At 40.8% G+C, this 21,773-nt stretch overlaps 1 protein-coding gene across 1 annotated transcript; it reads left to right on the forward strand.

Moving 5' to 3' along the window:
* The first annotated feature begins 8,511 nt into the window (after positions 1 to 8,511).
* LOC140951470 (uncharacterized) lies at positions 8,512 to 18,723 on the forward strand. Its single transcript, XM_073400727.1, has 8 exons — positions 8,512 to 8,876; positions 10,816 to 10,864; positions 11,017 to 11,247; positions 11,353 to 11,619; positions 12,045 to 12,320; positions 12,829 to 13,101; positions 14,036 to 14,212; positions 17,575 to 18,723. The coding sequence occupies exons 1-8, from the start codon at positions 8,562 to 8,564 to the stop codon at positions 17,964 to 17,966; spliced, it is 1,980 nt and encodes a 659-aa protein (XP_073256828.1). The 5' UTR covers positions 8,512 to 8,561; the 3' UTR covers positions 17,967 to 18,723.
* Positions 18,724 to 21,773: the final 3,050 nt, after the last annotated feature.

The raw sequence follows: 21,773 nt of genomic DNA on the forward strand, positions 1-21,773 counted from the left end.
CGAAAATTTTAGGGATCAAAACTTACCTGTTTGAAAATTTCAGGGGCGTAGCCAGGATTTTTCAAAGGGGGGGTCACCATCCGGGGATCGCCGACTATATATGGTTTATACCGCTACTCTCCCTCGTGTACCAGCGGGCTCAGTCGTATTATCGCGGCATGAAGGCCCATATTAACTAAAGACAAGAGCCGTTGACGAAAATACTTTACAAAAAATCAAATTTTACAAAAGTGGGCTTTTCAACAATGGCTTTTACGGCCAAGATATTGTCATGGCGTTTTCGCCACCTGAATATTGTAGGTTGTTTGCTCAAAAGAAGGCCTACCAAGGGGGGGTCACGGGCACCCCAGGACCCCCCCCCTAGCTACGCCCCTGAATTTCAGCCAGAAAAAAGCCTCCCGAAAATTCTAGGTGACCTTTTTAGGGTAAAAATCCGTTGAAAATGGGCAATTTTACCATTTTTTAGGTGTTCGAAAATCCTAGGAGAGGCAGGCAAGCAAGAAATTTTACAACAAATGTTCCGAAAATTCTAGACCTCAAATCGTCTTCCGAACAGATATTTTTCCGAAAATTGTCGTTGGGTGCCCCTCGTGTAACTCGATGTAAAAGCAGTCTAGAAGTGTTGAGACTACCAAGAATGTCTTCATTGCTTGAAAAATTTAAAAAGGGTATTTTCCGCGGTGTTTACATTCTGCGGGTTCCCCACCAATCAGTGAAAGGTTCCGGCAATTCTGCTTTTTTACAAAAAGATTAACTCTGCTACTTGAAAAGAGCAGAAAAATTAACTTTCTGCATACATTTTTCATAGAACAACATGCAAAATTGTTACCTTTTTTGTTAATGCTAGTCGATTAGGTGAGAGGTTAAAAAAAGATACCTTTTTAGAAAAAAAAAAAAGGTCCTGTTATAAGTTTTACTACCTTCAGGAACGTGTTCAACGAAGATCTCGGCAGCAGGTTGGGTTTTCGAAAACCACGAGAAGACACATGTCAGGTTTGTGACAGGACCTTAAACACGATAGGACGAATGACAAACGGCGCAACCGAGGACGGCGCCAGTAATGAAGAAGAACTTCAAAGAATAAGAACAGAACGTCAAAATCATTTAATTGAGGGCGAAAGGAGATATGCTGCCTTAAAGTATGACATGTTTGTTCTGTCTAAGAAACGGGTCAATGGGTGTACAGATGAAAGTTAGCAGATGGATTGTTGACGCTGATTTCCTCTTTGCTTTAGCTTGAGGGTCAAGAAAATGTAAAACTCAGTATAGTTAAGGTGAATAAAGTGTTGAAAGAATTTGTACTTGCTGAGTTCGAGTTGATTTGAGAGAAGGTGGGTAACTTTGTAGTTTGCGATTTGATGACACTAGTAATAGGCCCTCTGCAGCTAGCCATTCATGTGGTACAAAACCGCCATGCTGGAGAGCAAAAGTCGCGCTGGGACAAGACAAACAAAAGACATACCGGCATAATTTTAAATGGTAATTTTCTTTGTTAGTCTTGTCCCAGTGCGACTTTTGCTCTCCAGCACGGCGGTTTTGTACCACGTGAATGACTAGCTGCAAAGGGCCTATTACCTTAGCCTACCAAAGCTAATCGCATGTCTCAGATCAAGGCTTTGTTAACTTGAGGAAAGTACAACCTTCCTATGCCTTATGATAGGTGGGTAGCCCTCCCTCCTACCACGAAACATGGGCCTGAATCCGGAAAAGGGTTGCGTATTTGTTATATATCTGTTTTAAAAATATCGCCCTCCTCGAATTGTCATCCCTTTTAATTATTCATTACATAAAAAAGTCCCCGTACTGATACAAAATACACACCGCATCACGGAAAAAGATTCACTTAAACACATTCAATTCCAGTTAAAAAAAGTACAGGAAACCGTGAGCCATGGCAGACTGAACAGAGATATTTAGAGTCTCTTTTACGGAAAAGAGCAAACGTCAGATTCAAGTTGAGAATTTCACAACAAGAAACAGGGAACACTTGGTCACGTGGTACAAATTCACGTTTGCCGTTTGCCGCAAACGTGACTCTTGGCTCCAAAAGGGAGCTTAAGCAACAGCGTTTTTGAGCGACGGACGTCAACCGGAAGTGGGCTTTTTGCAACATTGGGCAGTGGATGGGTTCAAAATCCCGGGCAAATCGTCTTTATAAGAGAAAAGAAACTTAGAAATACAAATTTTTTAGCGTCAAGGCATATAAAAGAAGAGAAGGCCTCACTTCCGGTTGACGTGCATCGCTCAAAGTCGTCTTTGCTTAGGGTCCCTAATGTGAAGACAACTGTGTGCAAGACCTGCGCGCGCTCTCTTAAGTTTCTCTTCCAATGACTGTCGCAAACGTAAGTGATAACGGTAGTGTTTTTTTTTTTGAATATCGAGCCACTAGCGCAAGCTGTAAATAACTGAAGACATAAGTTTCAAAGTAAACTGAGTACTGCGTTAAAGAGGGCACGATGTGTTAAGCCTCACGTAGTCAGGCCCCTTTGCATGGACTAAAATGGCCTCGAAAACGCTTACTTTGCATATGGATTTTCACAAAAGCTTACCTACACCAAAGGTGTCTTCTCAAGACTGGTATTACTCAAAAAAGCTCAGAACAAGCCTAATGGGTATATACTGCGCAAACCAGGAGGTTATACACTGTTTTATGTACGACGAGTCTATTGCTGGTGGAGGCCCAAATGAAGTGATCTCAATCTTGGACTATTTTCTCAAAAAACTTCAGACGGAGCAAGGCCGAGACAGGTATGACCATCTTATAGTGTGGTGTGACAATTCTCCGGCTCAGTTTAAGCAAAACTTTCTATTTTTTTATATGGATTACCTGGTCACAAGAGGAGACTTCCTACGAACAGACTTAAAATTTTTGTTGGAGGGCCACTCGTATAGTGTGTGCGATAGATATTTTGGAAACATTCAAAAAGTTTTTAACGCCCAAGAGAAAATTGAAACACCCAAAGACTGGGAAAACGTTCTAGTCAGCAGTGGTTTATCAAACGTCAAGGTCTATTGGGTAGGTCTGGACATGATAAAGGACTACAAGTCATTTTTAAAGTTAAAATACGTCAGTAGAAACGAAGATTTACAGCACGAGAAATTTGAGGTCAAAGAAATCGCGTGGATTAATGTTGGAATTGGGGAACAGCCTGATGACAGGGGCAATCTGAAAGTTGTAGATCATCCCGACTGCGCCTTCGTGCGTTTCACTATTGACCCAAAACAGCAACCCAGGCTAGTTTCGTACACAAAGAAAAGGCAAGCAACTCCACTGCGAATAGACCTACTGACCACACTGAGGCAGGAACTAAGGCCAATTCGTGAAGATGTAAAGCAGCAGTGTCTAAATCTAGCTAGAAAATATTTAAGTGAACGTGCCGAGCGTTTTTATGCTGCCCTACCATGTATCCAAGAGGGGAGCGAGATTGACGATTGAAGGTTATCATTATATACCTTTCACTTGAACATTGATCGTGTGTCCTAATTAGCTTCCTCTTTAACGTAGCACCTCAGTTTCCTTCGCCTTGCCTTTGTCTTACAGTAAAACGTACCAAGAGACTAAGAACCTGGATTTTTCAAAGTTATCCTAAACAGGTTATTCTTTTCAATATATAAATGGTAGTTAGTACAGGTTAAGGCTATTTAGGTTCTTACATAGGTTATGTTCTGAATAAGAAACATACAATATAGCCAAGAGAATTTAGTGGTTCAGCTTATTCCTCATATAAAATCTGCACACCAAATAAGACGTTATGTAAAAATGACCATATAAAGAAAACCTTAAGTATTGACCTCATTGGCATTTAAACAGTCCAGTTAGAGCGATAATGCAGGTATGTCTTCAAAGAGGATTCTGAACAGTGACTGATCTAACTTTTGCCCAAGGGTACAGGCAAATTTTTTCAGAGATTTTAGAAACTAAGAAATTGTTTCAATTTCTAGACTAAACAGGTTCGTAAAATATAGGTTCTTAGGCAAGGGGTTTCACTGTATAGCACCATTTTATCATTCGCTAATAAATAAATCGTTGTTGTTGTTGAAAACTACTGTTTGCTGCTTGACCGTTCCGGTACGACAGTGAGTTAGAAAGCTACACTAGCCAATGGTTGGGATTCTGAGATAGGTACCTTTTTCTAAAATCAGACAGATATATATATATATATATATATATATATATATATTTGCTGTTTTTGTTTGCTGTGAGGTTACTTTCTCGATCCATTGCTATTTAAGCGATTTCCTTTAACCCCGAGTTTCCTGTACTTGGTTCTTCGGAATATTTTTGCTTGGATTTTTGAAAAGAAACTGCCGCTTGGCGTCTGTCCCAGTGGCCGGATTGTTTGGCCAATAAGGTGAAATGAAACATGTATTGGCTTGGATTCGGCGTTGGATTTATGGCTGCTTGGACATTTTAAGCTAAGGATTTTTCGCCTCTCGCATCGGGCATTCCGAACTGGAATGTACTGAACTGTACTGAGCCTTTTCCTTTCTCTTTAAACGAAAACTCGGGGTTAAAGGAAATCGCTTAGATCGCAATGAATCGGGAAAATAACCACACAGCAAGCAAAAAAAGTAAAGTAAATAAGGTAAGGTGCATTTTATTGAAAATTCCAGCGAGTATTTATCTTCTTGAATCTTTTACCTGAATTCCCGTACAAATCCTTTATGTACCGCCATTTTAAGAATTATGCAATATGAAACCACTTAATGGTTAAACTCTCACGCTGAGCTTGGGCAGCCTGTGCCCTAGCTATAGCTCGCTATGAGGGTGCCTATCCTATCTTGAAGATCTAAAGGTTTTTCACAGTAATTTTCGAGGATCATTAACTATTAATTAAGAGTAGAATTAAAATTTTATGTTCAGAATAACTTTCTTTTCTTGTTATACCGTGAGTAGCATGGACGTCTCTAGTCGATGTATAGTTTTAATCCACATTTTACGGATGATGGATTTTTAAGGTTTTTGAGGGAACAAATTTTCTTAGCAATAAATTGACAATCACTGACGTAAATAAAAGCATTTATCGCAGCTAAATTTAGTTTATTTTTTATTACTAAACGTTTAGGGAAATGGTCATAATGTACACACTTTCAGCATATGTAAACAGGAGTAAAATTCCGAGGTTCCATTCTCTCGTGAGTTTGTTTTTACGGGTCCACTTTTTCTTTAAAATTTATTATTTTAATTATTTTTCTGCATTAGAAGAAAAAAAGGAGGCATCCATGTTAGACGCCAGCGACAACCCTAAATAGAAATGGGGGTTGTGAACTTGCCGCGATTTTTAATCATTTGTTGTCACGTGACTAATTTACTAATTCACGTGACAACACTTAGTGTTTATCGCCATTTTCTCTTCCCCAGCCGCCCACTTGTAACCTTCCTCGCGGGTCAGATCAGGTGACAAAGTGTAAAATTTCTGAGTGGCACAATGCTAAGCTGTGTTAGAGCCGGCCCACGCATCGATCACTGTCTAAACCATTGGTAAAGTGTCCGCAGGGCAGGCAACAGTGCCGTGAATCTCAGTGCATGCAATGTTAATTTCATGACCGCATCGCATGAAGAACCAACAGACGAGGAATTTTTAACGAGTTGGCTGAATGTGCCAAGCAATTTCAGTATGCAGAGCGAAATGATTTTTTTGTAAGGCTCAGATCAAATTAACGTCAAACTTTTCACAGCGTACCGAACGTAATCCTTTCATTGACTAAGGAGATACATAGATAGATAAAGAGATCGACGTTGGAACCAATTAAAATCGACCCATGAATTACTGATCGAGTGGTCAACATGGAAATTTCGACTGTGGATCGACTTCATTTCAAACGTCGAACTTCTCATGTGCCGAGCCAAATACATAAATTACTATTAAATAATTTATTTTCACTGCAGGTAAGCACAGTAGACCAATGAATTTGGTCCGACTAATCTACTCACTAAATATGGACGCCAAACTTGTGCCATTTTGGTAGACCAAATAGGGTATTAGGTCCGGTACATAAAAAGTTCGACGTTTGAACTGGGCCTAACGAAGCACCGTATGGTAACAATACTGATGAAAATGTCTCTGGCTACATGACTGGCAGTGTGATATTTTTAATCAAGTCTAATACTAAAGTTAGATAAAGTTTCTTGAAATTTCAGTTTAACAAATGTTCATCAGTCAAAGTGTATTAATAAGTCTCTCCAATTTTTTAGGGAGAAAAAAATTCAGAGTGGCATCAGAGAGTAAGAATCGAAACCAGAGAGTGAGATCAGCAGTTTATCACCTACACTATACCACCGAGAATTCACTGGTTTGGTCTGCAAATTTAAATATATATATATAGCAACGACCCACACCCTAAGAAAAAGTGCTTAACCGTTTCGAGTCCGGTGCTTAACCCAAATCACCAACGAATATACCAGAACAAATAATGTCCAGATCCTCCATCCAGCCAAACTTGCTTTAACGTGGCCAAAATTGCAGCTGCATTCGTAAATAGAAGGAAACCTCTACCGTATGGTCGAACGCCGACCTGCAAATAACTGCCTACAAATAATGGTTGCTCAGCCACAATGTCGCTCAACTGTTTTTGGCTGCAAACACTATTGTGCTCCTGCGTAAATGAAACCACGCTTTTCTCCTTCTTGCGATCGCTCTTGGGTGAAAATGGCAGATCGCTTCGCTTCCTAAAGATATTCCTTAAAAACCAAACTCGGTGATCGAGTGCTAAAACAATTATTGAACTCGGTTATCGCAAAATATCGTGATTCGTCAGTATCTCGCAGATCTGCTCGCCACTGACAAATCACGGTATTTTGCTCAACCTTGTCCAATAATTGCTAACTATTCCTACTTCTCGAGAAACATTGGTGTTGTCGGTTATAATTTCGGTCAGTGTAAAACGCAGACTGCGGACCAGGGGTAAAATGCAGACTGAGTGTAAAATGCAGACTGCAGACTGAGAGTAAAACGCAGACCGGGGTAAAATGCAGACCGAGCATAAACTGTAGTCGTGGAAGGGTTTAAGGGCAAAAAAAATCCCGCAAATACATGTAAACGAACACTTACTTGATGACATCTGCTTTCACAAATCCATTCCTTTCTTCTCTGGAACGTCGTCGACGACCCGAAAACATAATCGCAATCTTGAACCTTTTTTCCATCCGAGAGACTTCACACTTCACGCTTAAACGAAAGCTGCTGACCCAAAATACTGTACAGGTATTATGGCGATAAAAACGGGAGTAAGTCATTCCAACAGCAAAGAAAAGATGTTCTGCAGGAAATTTGGATGACCTTCTATGAAAGTATTGCAAATCAAGGTACGCAGACTTAAGCTGTTTGGATGTTCATTGAAAGTTCTGGCGAATGTGCTTTTCACTTCGACTAGGAAGCGAAGTGTGTAACTGATACCGGCTGGCTATTTCACCGATTTGAAGAAGAAGGAGCACAAATGTTTAAAAAAGTCTACAGTCTTTATTCTGCATTTTACCCCAGCCTGCGTTTTACACTTAGTCTGCAGTCCTGCATTTTACACTCAGTCTGCATTTTACCCCTGGTCCGCAGTCTGCAGTCTGCAGTCCGCAGTCTGCGTTTTACACTGACCGGTTATAATTTACGCCCTCGAGCAATCCATGCAACAAGTTACATTTGACCGAGAGGATGTATAAAGGAAAATTTTAAAAGGAGTAAAAAGTTGTTAAATATTAATTTATTACTGATATAAAATTGCGCTTGCCTATGACCTGGACGTCTTGTTTTAATGTCAATGTTTTTGTCAGCTCCAGCTATCTGCCATCCTCGGAGACCCAGGGGCAGATAGTGGGGACGAGGGAAAGTATAAACGGCCGAAAAGATGCGGCACGAAGAAAAGTAAAGAACGGCGAGAAGAGCCCCTGGGGACAATGTCTTACCAGACCAGTTCCAAACGGTCGCCGCCGTTCTGTCTTCTGATTGGTGCCAGAAAACTTGTGTTTTTCTGGCACCAATCAGAAGCCGGAACGGCGGCGACCGTTTGGAACTGGTCTGGTAAGACATTGTCCCCAGGGGCTCTTCTCGCCGTTCTTTCCTTTTCTTCGTGCCACATTTTTCCGCCCGTTTAGACTTTCCCTCGCCCCGTTTATCTGCCCCTGGGTCTCCGAGGATGGCTATCTGCTGATTCGCCTTTTGTCTTTCCCGGAAAACCCAAGTTTTAACGGTAGCTTTTCTCGGAAAAGCTGGCTTAGACCGGATTTGTTCCATCCACTTTTCGTTCAGTTTAGAAATGCAGATACTGCAAAAAAATGTAAATAGAGAAGATAACGGAGACTGAATGACGATATGAGATAGAACGATATTCTGAAATTAAAACCAATGTTGCACCTCTTGTCAGCTTTTCAGGAATAACGATCGGAGTGTATAGCACAATAGTCCTGCCTAAGTGATGTTTATGACAGCACGGTGTATTAATATCAGACTCATATCTGATCGTTCTTGACAAAATGATAACCTTCAAGACCCACTCAGGGGGTGATTAAATATCATAAAGAAACAGACTATAGAATTTCACAATCTCTATAGACAATTCTTTCTCCGCCAATGGCGTCAACTCGCTCTTCATCAAATCTCCACACCGTTGTGTCAGGTCTTCATCTGATTTTTACAATCGCATCAGTTGTTTTTCTTTCTTTCAAAGTCTATCACCTCGAGTGTGAGCTTTCCTTAATTCGAGGAAAAGTTCCGTTAAGTGAAGGCGACATAAAAGTGACCGAAGCGACCCCGCTGTCTGCAGATTCAAATAATGAAGCGCTCAGAAGTGAAAGAAATCGCCGAGATGATCAACAGAAGCTCAAATCATATACAGGAGACAACCTCAAGGCAGCATGTGTCCAGAAGTTGTTGGGCGATCTTCAGGTATCAAATTGTTTCCCTTTAATTTATAGCATTTTTTTACAATTACTGAGCGATCGAGTTGCCAGTTTCCTTTCGGACATATCTAGGTAGTGCGTCAGTATGGCGAGTGCGAGTGTGCGTACGTGATAACTAGCCCTGGCACTCATAAACTTTAGAAAAAGCGCAAAAATGTGGAATTAAGCATTGCATTAGAAAATATGTAGCAAATTTTAGAGCTTCGGCATGATTTTCTTTGAATCCCAATATCCATGACCCGTTGAGTAATTACAACATCTGGGAATCATTTTGAATGGCACAGCATATGTCGTAACTCCCTATTTTACCACGTGTTGCTAGTCCAATCAGTGAAAAACCCACCTAGACCGTTTCTCTTCCCTGATTGCAACTGATAGTCCTGATCTTGGTGTCTAAGCACCAAGTTTGGTTAGAGGTGAAGGGGGGATAGTGAAGATACATTTGATACTATTTTACTCTTGAAGATGATACGAAAAAGTAGGGGATCATTTGCGGTACTGTACAGAATTCCGTCTTGGGCTTCCGGAGTCTCGGAAGACTAACTATCAGTCGGATGTTCACAGTGTTGCACTAGTCTGCAGTGACTAGTACTATGCTGAGTCAACAACTGAACACGCAGTCGGCCCACTCCATTACAGTATAGCTTTTTTGAATCTTAGGACCTCTAGCCTCTGGGGGGGAGTACTCCCTTACATTTGCCTTATAGGTAACGAATGTGCCGCCCCAATGGGTATGGTTTTTGCGCCTTTTTGGTCTGAAAACGGGTAGACTTTTGCCTATTTTTGTTTGAATAAGGGAATGTTTTTCGAGGGAATACTGGAGTGCATAAACGTATTTGTCGTTTTCGTTCCAAATGAATAAGTAAGAAGGAGTAATATGCGAATCTTTTTGTTCGCGTTCTAATCTAAGTAATGATGACATAATTTCTGCCTACGTTAGGTCTGAAAACGGGCATGGATCGAATTCTGGTTTGAAATATTGTCAAGATTTGGAGAACCGGGCGTCACATCCCCAGCACTAATTCTTATTAGTATATACTAAAACAGTGGATAGTGTTTTTCGCGCGCTCTGATTGGCTACTCAATCAGTGAATATCCTGCACTATTCACTGATTCACCTCCAGTTCCTCCGAGCGAGAGACGCCAAACTCGCGTAAGTTGCAAAATGCCTTCCCGGTTTGCTGCCGTAACAAACAAAGAAATTTCACAACTAATCAAGCAAGCTGTTTCCAAAATACACGAAGAAAGTGACGAAGCTCGGGGTGGAAGTTTTCACAGGTAAAGCTTTGTCTTTTTTACTTGAATTTATCGATAAAACCGGCGAAAAAGTTTTGTTGTTTACAAATGCAAATTAAGTTTAAGTCTTGCGTTACTTTTTTTAGTTGACTTGTTCATAAATAAGCTTAAAACTAAATCTAATAATCCTTTTTACAGAATGATTTTAAATACAAAAAGAATTCACAGCTCCTTTTGAGGAAATTTCCCCGCAAGAGCTAAACAAATGCCTTCAAAAGTTTTATTTGCCGGCAAGAAAAAGCGACGACAGCGGCCGTTCGGTCATTGCGCGCCAAAATTGTAATCGTTGCAGGCAACAGTAAATGAGTTAAAAATCATCATTTTTGGGCTCAATTATCTCACTGTTTTAGTATATACTAAAACAATTATTCACCTCAGTGTCGGTGGCTAGTGATGGATATTTACCTCGCCGCTAACGCGGCTTCGGTAAATATCCATCACTAGCCACCTCCACTTCGGTGAATAATTGTTATATAACACCTCCCACGGGTAGTGTACAAATGCGAGAGATGGATTAGAATGAAAATACCAAATCCGTGGGGAACAAGCTTCCATTTATTTATTACCGAACTTATAAATAATTGACTTACAATAACTTATTATTATGGTCTGGAAATTTTTTTCTTCAGGTCATCGATGATGCAATCAATGGAACTGGAAGACTTGTCTGTATGAGAGGTCAGTAAAAATTAATCCAAAAAGCATCCTTGATCAACGTATCGGTCGACATATCGGTAGAGTGTATGTCGAATGTCGGTCAAGTTTCGGTCAGTATGTGGCCGATAGTTTCCAGTTCGAAACAGAAACGTTACTCTGAGGTCCCCTTTCAGGTCCTCAAGGCCCACCGGGACAACCAGGTCCACGAGGTCATCGCGGTAAAACAGGACCACCAGGTTTACCCGGTCGTCGTGGCCGTCCAGGAATGCCTGGCAAAAACGGATCTCCTGGGAGGAGAGGTCCTCGAGGGAAACCAGGAAAGGGTTCCCATGTTAATGTTACCGAGATTGAAAACCTTCTGGAAATATTGAAGGTATACAGTCCAGAGGATATAACGTTGTTTGGTAAGTACAAATCCTCGAGATATTCGAGATTGCAAATCACTTTCTCTCGCGATCCTTTATTTTAGTAGTTAGTGAGTTAACTTTTCTCTTATGTACACCCGACAGCTCCGCCTCGATTTACAAAGAAACCCCCTTCTTTCATTGTCATTAAGGAGGGTGGTAATATATCATTCAGTTTTTCTACATCCGGGAATCCGGCACCCAAGATCACGTGGTCTATGCAGGGCCGCCGAGAAAGCCCAGCTCGATTTAGGATACTAGATGACAAGTTTGAGATGGACAATGTGCGCGTTGAAGACGAGGGATTAATCACTTGTCACGCTGAAAATATGTTTGGTGTTGAAGTATCCAAATTGAATCTGACTGTTTTAGGTGAGTCAGTTGTTTATTTCAAAACGTGGCATATCAAGAGTAGGTGACAAACAGGCAATTTAGGAGGAAGACTTACCACAGTTAATTACTGCTCCGTCTTCTTTCCTTTCCGTGTAGCTGTAACTAGTTATTAATGCCCGTAGGCCAGGATGGATCACTGATGAGGAGAGAGGGACAGGGAGAAAGAGGGGGGGGGGGGGGGGGTAAAATGAGCGCACCCTTCGGCCTCAGGTTTGTTAGTCAGATGACTATCTGAAGTTACTGACATATATAAGGACTCTTTTTTTAAGCATCTTCATAGCTGAGTTATGTTTAAACGTGTGGTAAGTTTTCGTCTTCCATCTTTGAATAAGTGCTCCTTGATGACTTTACTGAAAAGCGTGCGTTTAACTTTTTTTTTTCTTTTTTCCTTTTTTCCCCTGCAGGAGCGCCAAGGTTTCCCAAGTCCCCTCCAGTAAAATTGTACGGCTTCTTAGGTACAGAAACAAAAGTGGAATGTGACCTATTTGGAAACCCCACCCCTGAAGTTCAATGGAACAGATCTCCCTCGTCTCCTCTCCCTCCGGGACGTAGTCAGGTGAAAAAAGACGGACTTTATATTAACAACACGAAGAAAGAGGACGAGGGCATCTACACGTGTCTTGCGACGAATGAATATGGTATGGTCATCCATGGAACATACCTTATAGTCAAGACAGTGGGTAAGTAAGAACTAATCAGATTAACTGCAAAGGACCGCAAACGAATATGCGGCAGAACGAAGGATCTCAGAGGAAGACCTGACCAGCAATAAATATACCAAGTTGAGTCGGACTACGAATGTTCGTTAATAATTTCTCAAGTGCACGTGCTAATATAGAGCTAATACTTTGTCCTTTGGCTTACCACATGGAAACCATCTAAAGCTGTTGTGTTCTCTTTTAATTATATTATAATGAATAACAATATTGTGAACTTTCGGATTTTTATATAAATTTATCTCTGTTGAAAATGCATGTTAAATAGCACACGCAACTTCAAGTTTATACAGAAATGCGGAAGTTCACAATTTTCATCAATTTTGATTTACAGCTATTCAAGTTAAGCCGTTTCCGGTGGGGTTGGTAAGACCCCCCAATTCTTTCTTCTACAAGCCACAAGTTAGTAATTGGCTTTAGTTTTGGTACTAGTTCTTGCTACTAACGGGTTGGAAATATGATCTCCACTCAGAACCTCCAGTTTTTACCGTAACACCACCTGAAGCAGTCAACATATCCGGTGTAGAGGAACCAGTCAGAATCAATTGCTCAGCTACAGGCTCCCCTCTGCCCAAAATCACCTGGTACAAGAACAATATTACCCTACCTGCGAACATTTACTTCAACGATGACGAAGTAACTAGCGAGCTTGTGATTGGTCAACCTAAGCCCTCTCTCCAGATCACTTATACGTGTGTTGCTCGTAACTTGTACAACGACGAACTAAAGACAAGTACAAAAATAGGTGAGGTGTGCTTGAAAACGCAAGCGTAGTCTTTCTGTCCTCTTCGCCACAATTGGGAGATTGCGGTTCTCCATAAAAATCAAGGTGCCTTGATGAGAAGATCACTAAACCCCGACTCGCAGGTTTAAGTCAAACAAGAGCTATCATTTGGGGCTAAATATGGGAACAAGTCCCCTTGCTCTTGCACTCAATTTATTTTTTCAACATCACAATATCTGGACTAAGGAGTTTAGTCATAACCATTACAATTTCCTCAAATTTGACGGGCCGTGCATTAAGGGGGCTCTCCTTTCCACTAATCATTGTATATATAAGGTTGTAATCGGACAGTGTAATATGACAGTTGGTTGTAATCGTATCGAACACCTGTATCGGACAGTTACATTAGCCAATCATATTGCACTCAGTGCACTCAGCTAAATACACCAATCACACTGAAGTTATCACGATAACCATAGCAATAACCAGTAACCCTACTAACCTGGGCATTTTCCAAAATGGACGAGTTTGTAACACTAGACAGTGTCTCCTTCAGTGATATTTTCCCTAATTTTGGACATTTGGTATTCAAATGCTCTTTCACTAAAAAGAATCCATTTATTTTCTCGGACATTGTAAAGGTTACGACTAATTGGCAACGAGACTTCGTGTCGTCCAATTCGGTCTGTAATCATAAACAAAAATCGGATTTTGTTAATCACTCGTGTGATTACAGACCGAATTAGACTCCACTCAGTCCTATTTCCCTTAAAAGAAATGAAGTTTTTATCTAATTTTCATGCATTTACCGCCAGAAGTAAATTCCCGGGAGCATTCTAGAAATGTATTACCTGCACCCGCTGATCAACAGCTATAGAAATTTTTGTTTTTATCACTAACGTCTTAACTGCAACCGCTCAAACTTTTTTAAAAACCTTTTCTTTCTTTTTTCTAGTTTTACGCGATTGTGGTGACCCAGGAAAACCTGACAATGCAATTATTGTAAGCCAGAGCAAGAATTACTGGGCAGGAGAGTATGTCAGGTACCTCTGTAATCCGGGATATGCTATGGTTGGTCCAGCGGTAAGAAGATGCTTGCCCAGCGGCAAATGGAGTGGAAATATACCAACATGTAAGAGTCAAAGTTAAAAAATTAAATAATTGTGTAAATCGATGATAATGATAATAATAATAATAATAATAATAATAATAATAATAATAATAATAATAATAATAATAATAATGTTGGCATCCGGTCTGTCTCGGGAGACAATGTAATTGGCGCCAGGGTTTAGTCAGTGGTTTAGTCGCAGCGCCTTCTGTGGCTGGGGAACAATCCGATTCTGGATCGGGACGCTTTGCGTTGCAGTTGTTGCAGATAAATTCCATGTATGGATCTGTGGGTACTGATGCTGCCCACAGCCGTCTGCGCCTGGGTCCTCTCCTCACACGCCTGAGTGCTTTCCTCACAGCAAGTCCCCGGTGGCCTCGGTCTACAGCTACAGCTTCCCAGGCTGCAGGGTTGATATTGCCTGCTTTCAGATCTCGTTTACAAAATTCTATGAAACGACAAGTAGGCCTCCCTGCAGGTCTGGTTCCAGTGGCATAGCTCGCCGTAGAGTACGTGGCATGGCCAAGCCAGCGCAACCGTCTCTGAATGAGCAAGGCGAACATGGTAGCTACTTCCGCCTGTGCTAGAAAATCATTGTTTGGGACATAGAAGTAGTTAACGCCTGGACTAAGTGGTATAAAATATTGATTATACCTTCAGCACAGATGATGGCACTGAATTAAAATTTGGCACACATAAAGAACTCATTGTCGTTGTTAACATTTTAAAGTAAAAATATTGTGTTAATACGTCACGCGATATGTCACGTGAGCATTTCGCTAAAAATCGTAAATTGTTGATCAATTAGTTGCCAGTTTAAGATAAGAAATCCAGCAATAACATTTTTCTAATTCATATTAAATATTTCTAAGACTTCACGTTTGGAGTGACCGTCCCGTGCACTTCAATAAAAAACATATGCAGGGAAACGTCATTTTAAATGCCCAAATTTAATCTTCAATTATTTGAAACTTCAATTTTAAACGTCGCGTACATTAATTCAAAACGTAGAAAGTAAGGGTAGCTTATCCTCTTTCAGAGATGCCACTTTGTTTATCCACTCAAAGTAAATTCGCCACCAATTCGCCAGTTTTCTTCATTTTCAACGTTAAGGTACAAGAAAACCTCAAGATTTACTTTTGTTGAGAAATCCATTTTGTCCTAGGTCTCCTAGCGAGAGATAATGCTAGTCATTCATATGCTCAGAACACACCTTTAACCCGGGCCTTAAATCCCTTGAGACGGCCTTGCCAGCTGATGCCCAAAATCCTTCCGAGGCAGCGCTGGTGGATGGTGTAGGGTCTGCGCTGTTGGCGGGAGTAGAGGGTCCAGGTCTCTCCCTAGAGCAACGCAGGACTGGTACACAAAGTCCTCCATCACCTCGAGAGTGTAGTCGCCAATGGAGAAGTTTGGGGCCCTACTAATATCTTGGCCAAGGATGTTGATCTTCTTGAGACTGTTGGTGAGACCAAACCCGCTAGAAGGAGCTGATAAGTCGCCTTAAAGCACCCTCAGTGTGCGTGGGCGGTTAGGACAGCGTCGTCTGCAAACAGCAACTCCCTTATCAGTACTTTACGAACCCTGGCCTTTGCTCAGAGGCGTGCAAGGTTGAAGAGATGTCCATCACTTCTGGTGTGAAGGTACACACCATCCTCTGACTGGCTGAAGGCGTAAGACAGCAATAGAGAGAAAATGACGCCGAAGAGTGTAGGAGCAAGTGCACAGCCCTGTTTTACTCTGCTCTTGATTGGGAAGAGGTCTAAGGTTGAGCAATCGTACTGGAATTCATATACATTTATCACATTCACCTCTTTAACCGGGCAGGATTAGCTCCGTCGGTAGAGCGCTTGACTGCAGAGCGGGAGGTTCGATTCCCGCGACCTGAACAACACACAGGGTCTTAAAATGACTGAGAAATGAAGGTATTGCCTTTGCCCAGCAAACGGCTAGACCCTCGCGTGGCTCGGATGACCACGTAAAATAGCGGTCCCGTCTCCAGTAGGAGACGTAAAAATAGTGTCCCCAACTAGTTCTTTCGTACTAAATACATTGACTCTCATATGTCATATGTTCCAATGGAACATATGAACACATAATTGACGAACTCCCAACATCAGTGGCTTCATAGCTCAGTTGGTTAGAGCATAGCACCGGTATTGCGAGATCACGGGTTCAAACCCCGTTGAAGTCCTGAATTTTTTTTTTTTTTCAGGCTTCTTAGGCAATTGCATAAATTGCGCTCACAACTGCGAGGATCATTCTTCATTTGATTTCATTTCCGCAGTTCTTATATGAATAATTTCATATGCATCTATCACTTTGAGTACTTCGTCTGCTGAGGGTGGAACGTACGTTAAGTTTATTCATGACAGGTAGGAGGTTGTTTCTCCCAACTGCAGTGTCAGTGACGAAGTTCTCCCTGTAGTGTAGCTCTTGGTAGTGGCTCTTGGTAGCGGCGAGCGATCCTTTGGGCATCGACGTCTTGGCCTTCCTGAGTGCAGTACGTGAGTGTCTTATCAGAGGACTCCCTCTTGTAGTCGAGCACTGCTGCTCTCTTTCAAAAGCTGCCATCACTGGCTCGAGCTTTCGGTAATGTCAGCTTCACAGCAGTCTGTAAGCAGTTTGTGTTCTGCCTCTTTTTCTTGCCAACGGCGTCCATGGCCGAGTTGTAAATTGCGAAACGGATACGGTAATTTTCCCCAGCGCTTGATGTGGAGAAATCCCTTAGGACCTCTTCAATGGAGTCGGCAACGCCCTCATGCAGGTCTGGTATTGCTGTCCTAGCCGTGTTGTAGCCTGCGATCAGGCGTATTTTTTTTTTGTTTTGTTTTTCGGAAGGACACCTGATCGCGGGTTAGCGCTGTGTTGATGCTTGGGCGTCCTTTTATGCTAAAGTTGAGGGCTTGCCTTCCTACCCACCAGAGAGTGTTCGGTGTCGCATTCAGCGCTGTCGTAGCTGCGCGTACTGAGGACACAGTTAAGAAGGGGTCTCCAAGTGATAACAACATCCAGCTGGTGCCAGTGACGGAATCTTATCTGGGGTGACGCCAGGATAGTTCATGGTTAGGCTTGGTTGAGACGAAGATGTTGGTTACGGATATTTCCAACCCGCTCGTCTGCTAAGAAAGTGTACGTATGGTACTTAATGCCCTGAATTTCCGAGTTCTAAAAAAACTCTCATTCCAAAACGAGGCTATGTACTGTAAAAAACCTTTCGTTCAAAAAGGAGTTTTGTTTGCGTTAAAAAAAAAAATCATTTTCTTATCTATAGCTTCGCACCTTGCCTCGCTTCGAATAAAAGTCCTTTACAAGTTACTTAATATTTAATGAAAGTCAATTCCCTTCATTGACTTTATTGTTTAGTCGTTTGTTTGTTTTTTCAGGTACAGAAAAGCCTGAATGCGAGCCTTACTGGACCATAGATGACAACACTAGACGGAAAAGTTTTACGGCGTCACGAACTAATAAGAATGACTACTATTTGGCTGAAGGATGGTACAGGTTTATATCAGGCAAACAAATGTCCACAAGTTGTAGTTATAGAACCAGCTATTGCGATACTTCATATGCAGGATGGTTGCAGGGAAACCATCCGTCAGTGAAGGAAGGGGTGGTCTCTCGGAAAGTGTGTTTTGGCAATACTGGTTCACGTTACAGTAGTTACTGTAGTTGTCAATATAGTACATATATAAAGGTGCGAAACTGCGGTTCTTTCTACATCTACAAACTGAAACCCACACCAAATCAGAACTGTCGTTATTGTACTGAATACTAACAGAGTCAAATGAAAAAGCAGTATTATGGAGAAAGTATATCACTAGGAAAACAAGTCCTTTTAGTTTTCTTCCCAGCCGAATCTTGTCTAACAAAGAATTGCCTGACACACTTATGTAATCCCCCCCCCCCCCACCCCATATAGGCCCTATAGGCCAAACCTTGCTAAACGTCATTCTTTTCATTTTTGCTGATTAGCATACAAGTTAACCAATTGAAGACGTCGCCAAAGTATATATCTATTAAATTCAAAAGTTGAATGAGTAGGTCAAATTGAGCAGTTTGTACAAGTTTCAGCTCGCTGCAACCTATAACTAAAAACTGCGAAGAAATTGCTGAGTGGCAAAAATATTGATGATCTCAGACATTAACTATGCGGAGTTTACAAAGAGAATTTTGACGAAACTATTCATATATCGGGCTCACATTTTCAGAGATAGTTTAAATTGTTGTCCTCTTTCAATATTCATAGAACGATGTTATTTTATTAGGTTAATAAGATAATGATGGGCCGTCATGTTAATCAGATGTAAAAAAGGAAAAAAAGGAATGTAAAGAAGGATTCGAATCAGTACTCGAACCAAACCAGTGTATCATAGTTTTACAACCCTTAGATAACTCACAATTCCTTTGCTAAATCATAGTAATTGTTTGCTTATTAGCTTCTCAGGTCATTTGTTCAACAGCCAAGTTAATCTAGTTAATTCAAACACCATTTGCCACAGATAGCATGAATAAAAACGTGCTGAAAAAATGCTTTGACTGCTAAGCTCTAGGTCTTATTTCTATCTGTTTGACGGATTCTTCGTATAGAGTATGATTAAAAAGTAGGAGCTCTTCACACGCTATGCCTTTTTGACTTTAATTAACATCGTCAGTGATGACCCACGCCAGGAGAACAAAAAATGTAGCTATAATTGGTTTATTACAATAGGCCATTTACAAGATGACGTCATTTAACTGCGATCAGAATTTTCAGGCTTTTGCCTTCTTGTGCAAATAGGACACGTGACTTTTGGAGGGCATCAAGTTTATTTGTGGCCCGAGTAGCATCATTTGGGCCCGAGAGGAGAGAGGGTGCAAATGATGCTACGAGAGACACAAAAATAAACTCTATGCCCGACTAAAGTACAAGTAATGTCAGGCAGTGATTATCATTATTATCATTACACAAGTCCAAATCGTACAAATTTATTTCATAAGGAAAGATTGTTAACATGAAATCATGTTGCGGGCTGCCCGCGCCTTGCCGTTTGTCCGCGAAAAAGAGCATTTTAGAGAGGTCAGTTTGTCATTTGCCCGCAATTGAATAAAGAAAAAACGAAAAGAATCCCGGTCGTACTAGTAAAATGAAATGGTCTATTGTAATAATATCACATCTAAAAGCACTGAGCGAGCTGGAGAGGCCTAATACAGGTTGTTCCAAAAGTTCGTTCCTCTAGTTTCATGCGCTATAACTTTTGATAAAAACTTTTATCTTACATGAAATTTCTAGGAGACGTTTATTGCTTCATCGAGTGCATGTATTCAGAATTTAGTAACCAGCATTCCCCCTTTGTTTTTTATCACATTCTGTAGCGTTTGGGACGTGGAATAGGATACAGCGTGTAAAGCCACAGATGATCTATTTTGCGCTTTTTCATCACCGGGTACGCAAGAGCCACTTCTCCACTTCGGCCCCCGCCCCCCAAACAACATTTTTTTTTAGCCTAGGCAGCTGAAAAAAAATATACTATTCACACACTATACTTTATTTCATGCATAACATTTTGCCATCCCCACCCGCAAATAGCAAAAGCTAGACGAGGCGGGCGGAGAGGAAAGGTTACAGCAGTCATAACAGATAATATAATAATTGTAAAGTAACTAAATAAACTATGTGCATAAAAAAGAATTACTGAAAAACAAGCTAAAGCATTCATCCAAAAACTGAAAGATAATCATTCCAGCCCCTATCCACACCAACGCTTTTGTACCTCTTTACAAATTTGAGACGAACTGATCGTGTTTGCCAGACTAACAGAGGTTTTGTTGCCATAACTCTAAACTTGGCTTGCTGACTATCGTGAGCGCTATGTCGTTGAGTTGTCTCTTTTGTATCTAACCTTCTTCAAAACTATTTTAGCCGCTTTATTCAGGACAATCAGTCTTCCTCTTCTTTTTTTGTCTTCAAAACCTTCATTTCTCGATGACCATTTCACCACCCAAGATTCGGATTTTTGCAGTTTTTTTAGCAGTTATTTCTACTGATAAGCCGGTAAATCGAAGTAAACTTGCTTATGCTTTCATGTAGCTGAACGTTTTTGCGTTTAGAGGGTTTTTTCTTTCATGATATTCACAAAAAACAAGGAAGAAGTTTGAGCAAACCGGACTCTGACAAAATACAAAAAAATATGTGGCGGGAAAATGCAATCGCGCATGCGCCGCCTTTGGCGCGGAAGAATAGAATATTAGAGTCACAAGATGGCAGAACAAGCATAAAATATTAAATTATATTGAAAGACACAACTTTTGTTCAAACGAACAATTGGACTACATTACAGTCTTATAAAGTGGAGGAACGAACTTTTCGGACAGAATAACCAGGCCTCAATTGTTCGCATGGGAGGTCTAAGAAGGGAGCAAAATGAACCGATACTGAAACAAACTTACAAAGACGTACCTACTCTGCTAGCATATGAAAGAAAGATATGTGGAACTTTTGATGCATATGAACATTAAGTCTCAAAAATTTTAATTATGAACGGTCGGCCAACTCCCTTTATATATATCGGAGAGAGTAACTAGTAAAAGGGCGTAGAAAAACAAAAAACAAAAAAAACGCTTTGGCATAAAATGACACCGTTTCTCTTATTAGTTAAAAGTTGGTCCTGGCTTCCTGGCTAGTAGGCTGGGAAACGACTAGCTGTTAAATTAAACTATTCCCACTTCTGGAGAAACATTGGTTATAACTACAAAGAACTACAAAGGACTGTAAACGAATACGCCGCAGAACGAAGGATCTGCAGAAGAACTCATCTGAAAAAAATATACAAAGTTGGACTACGAATGTTTTTTATTAATTTCTCAAGTGCTTAAGACAATACTTTGGTCCTTTAGCCACCACATGAAAGTCATCTAAACCTCTCATTGATTTTATTATTATAATCATTATGATAAGTATTGTTCCATCACTATGATTATTACCACGATTTGTTATTTTCGTTTAATTTCGATATCATTACTATTATCGTCATCGTTGTCGTCATCGTTATCGTTAACTTTTCACTATTATTCGAAATACTGCCTGTCCTCTTCAAGCCACAAGTCAGGTCTTTGCTTTGGTTCCAATCGGGTCACAAGAACATGGTAGACAAAGAGGCCACTTGATGAATGTGCTACCTCGATATTTATTCATTTACATGCCATGGTCAGGTCTAATACTTGCAGTATAAGAGTCAGCCTGAAGAGTGGGTATAATAATCCACTGCATGTATTTGTTCAGTTTCCCTTTCCGGGGCGAATGCGCGAACATCCTAGAAGGAAGGGAAATGACTTGCTGTTGAAATTAACTATTCCTACTTCATGTGGGTTATAATTTACGCCCTCGAGCAATCCATGCAACAACTTGCATTTGACCGAGAGGATGTCGTGAAACGAAAATTTTAAACGGAGTAGAAAGTTGTTAAATATTGATTTATTACTGATATAAAATTGCGCTTGCCTATGACCTGGACGTCTTGTTTTAATGTTTTTGTCAGCTCCAGCTATCTGCTGATTTGCCTTTTGTCTTTCCTTGAAAACCCAAGTTTTAGCGGTATCTTTTCTC

This window comes from Porites lutea, chromosome 11 (assembly GCF_958299795.1).
Source record: "Porites lutea chromosome 11, jaPorLute2.1, whole genome shotgun sequence".
Taxonomy (NCBI): Eukaryota; Metazoa; Cnidaria; class Anthozoa; order Scleractinia; family Poritidae; genus Porites; species Porites lutea.

What these genes read in the sequence shown, in the direction of transcription:
- LOC140951470 (XM_073400727.1), top strand. Translation starts at nt 8,562, where the DNA reads ATGGCGTCAACTCGCTCTTCATCAAATCTCCACACCGTTGTGTCAGGT. An exon ending in AGAGGATATAACGTTGTTTG is followed by an intron (nt 11,248 to 11,352) that starts GTAAGTACAAAT and finishes TACACCCGACAG; the next exon opens with CTCCGCCTCGATTTACAAAG. An exon ending in GAGTGGAAATATACCAACAT is followed by an intron (nt 14,213 to 17,574) that starts GTAAGAGTCAAA and finishes TTGTTTTTTCAG; the next exon opens with GTACAGAAAAGCCTGAATGC.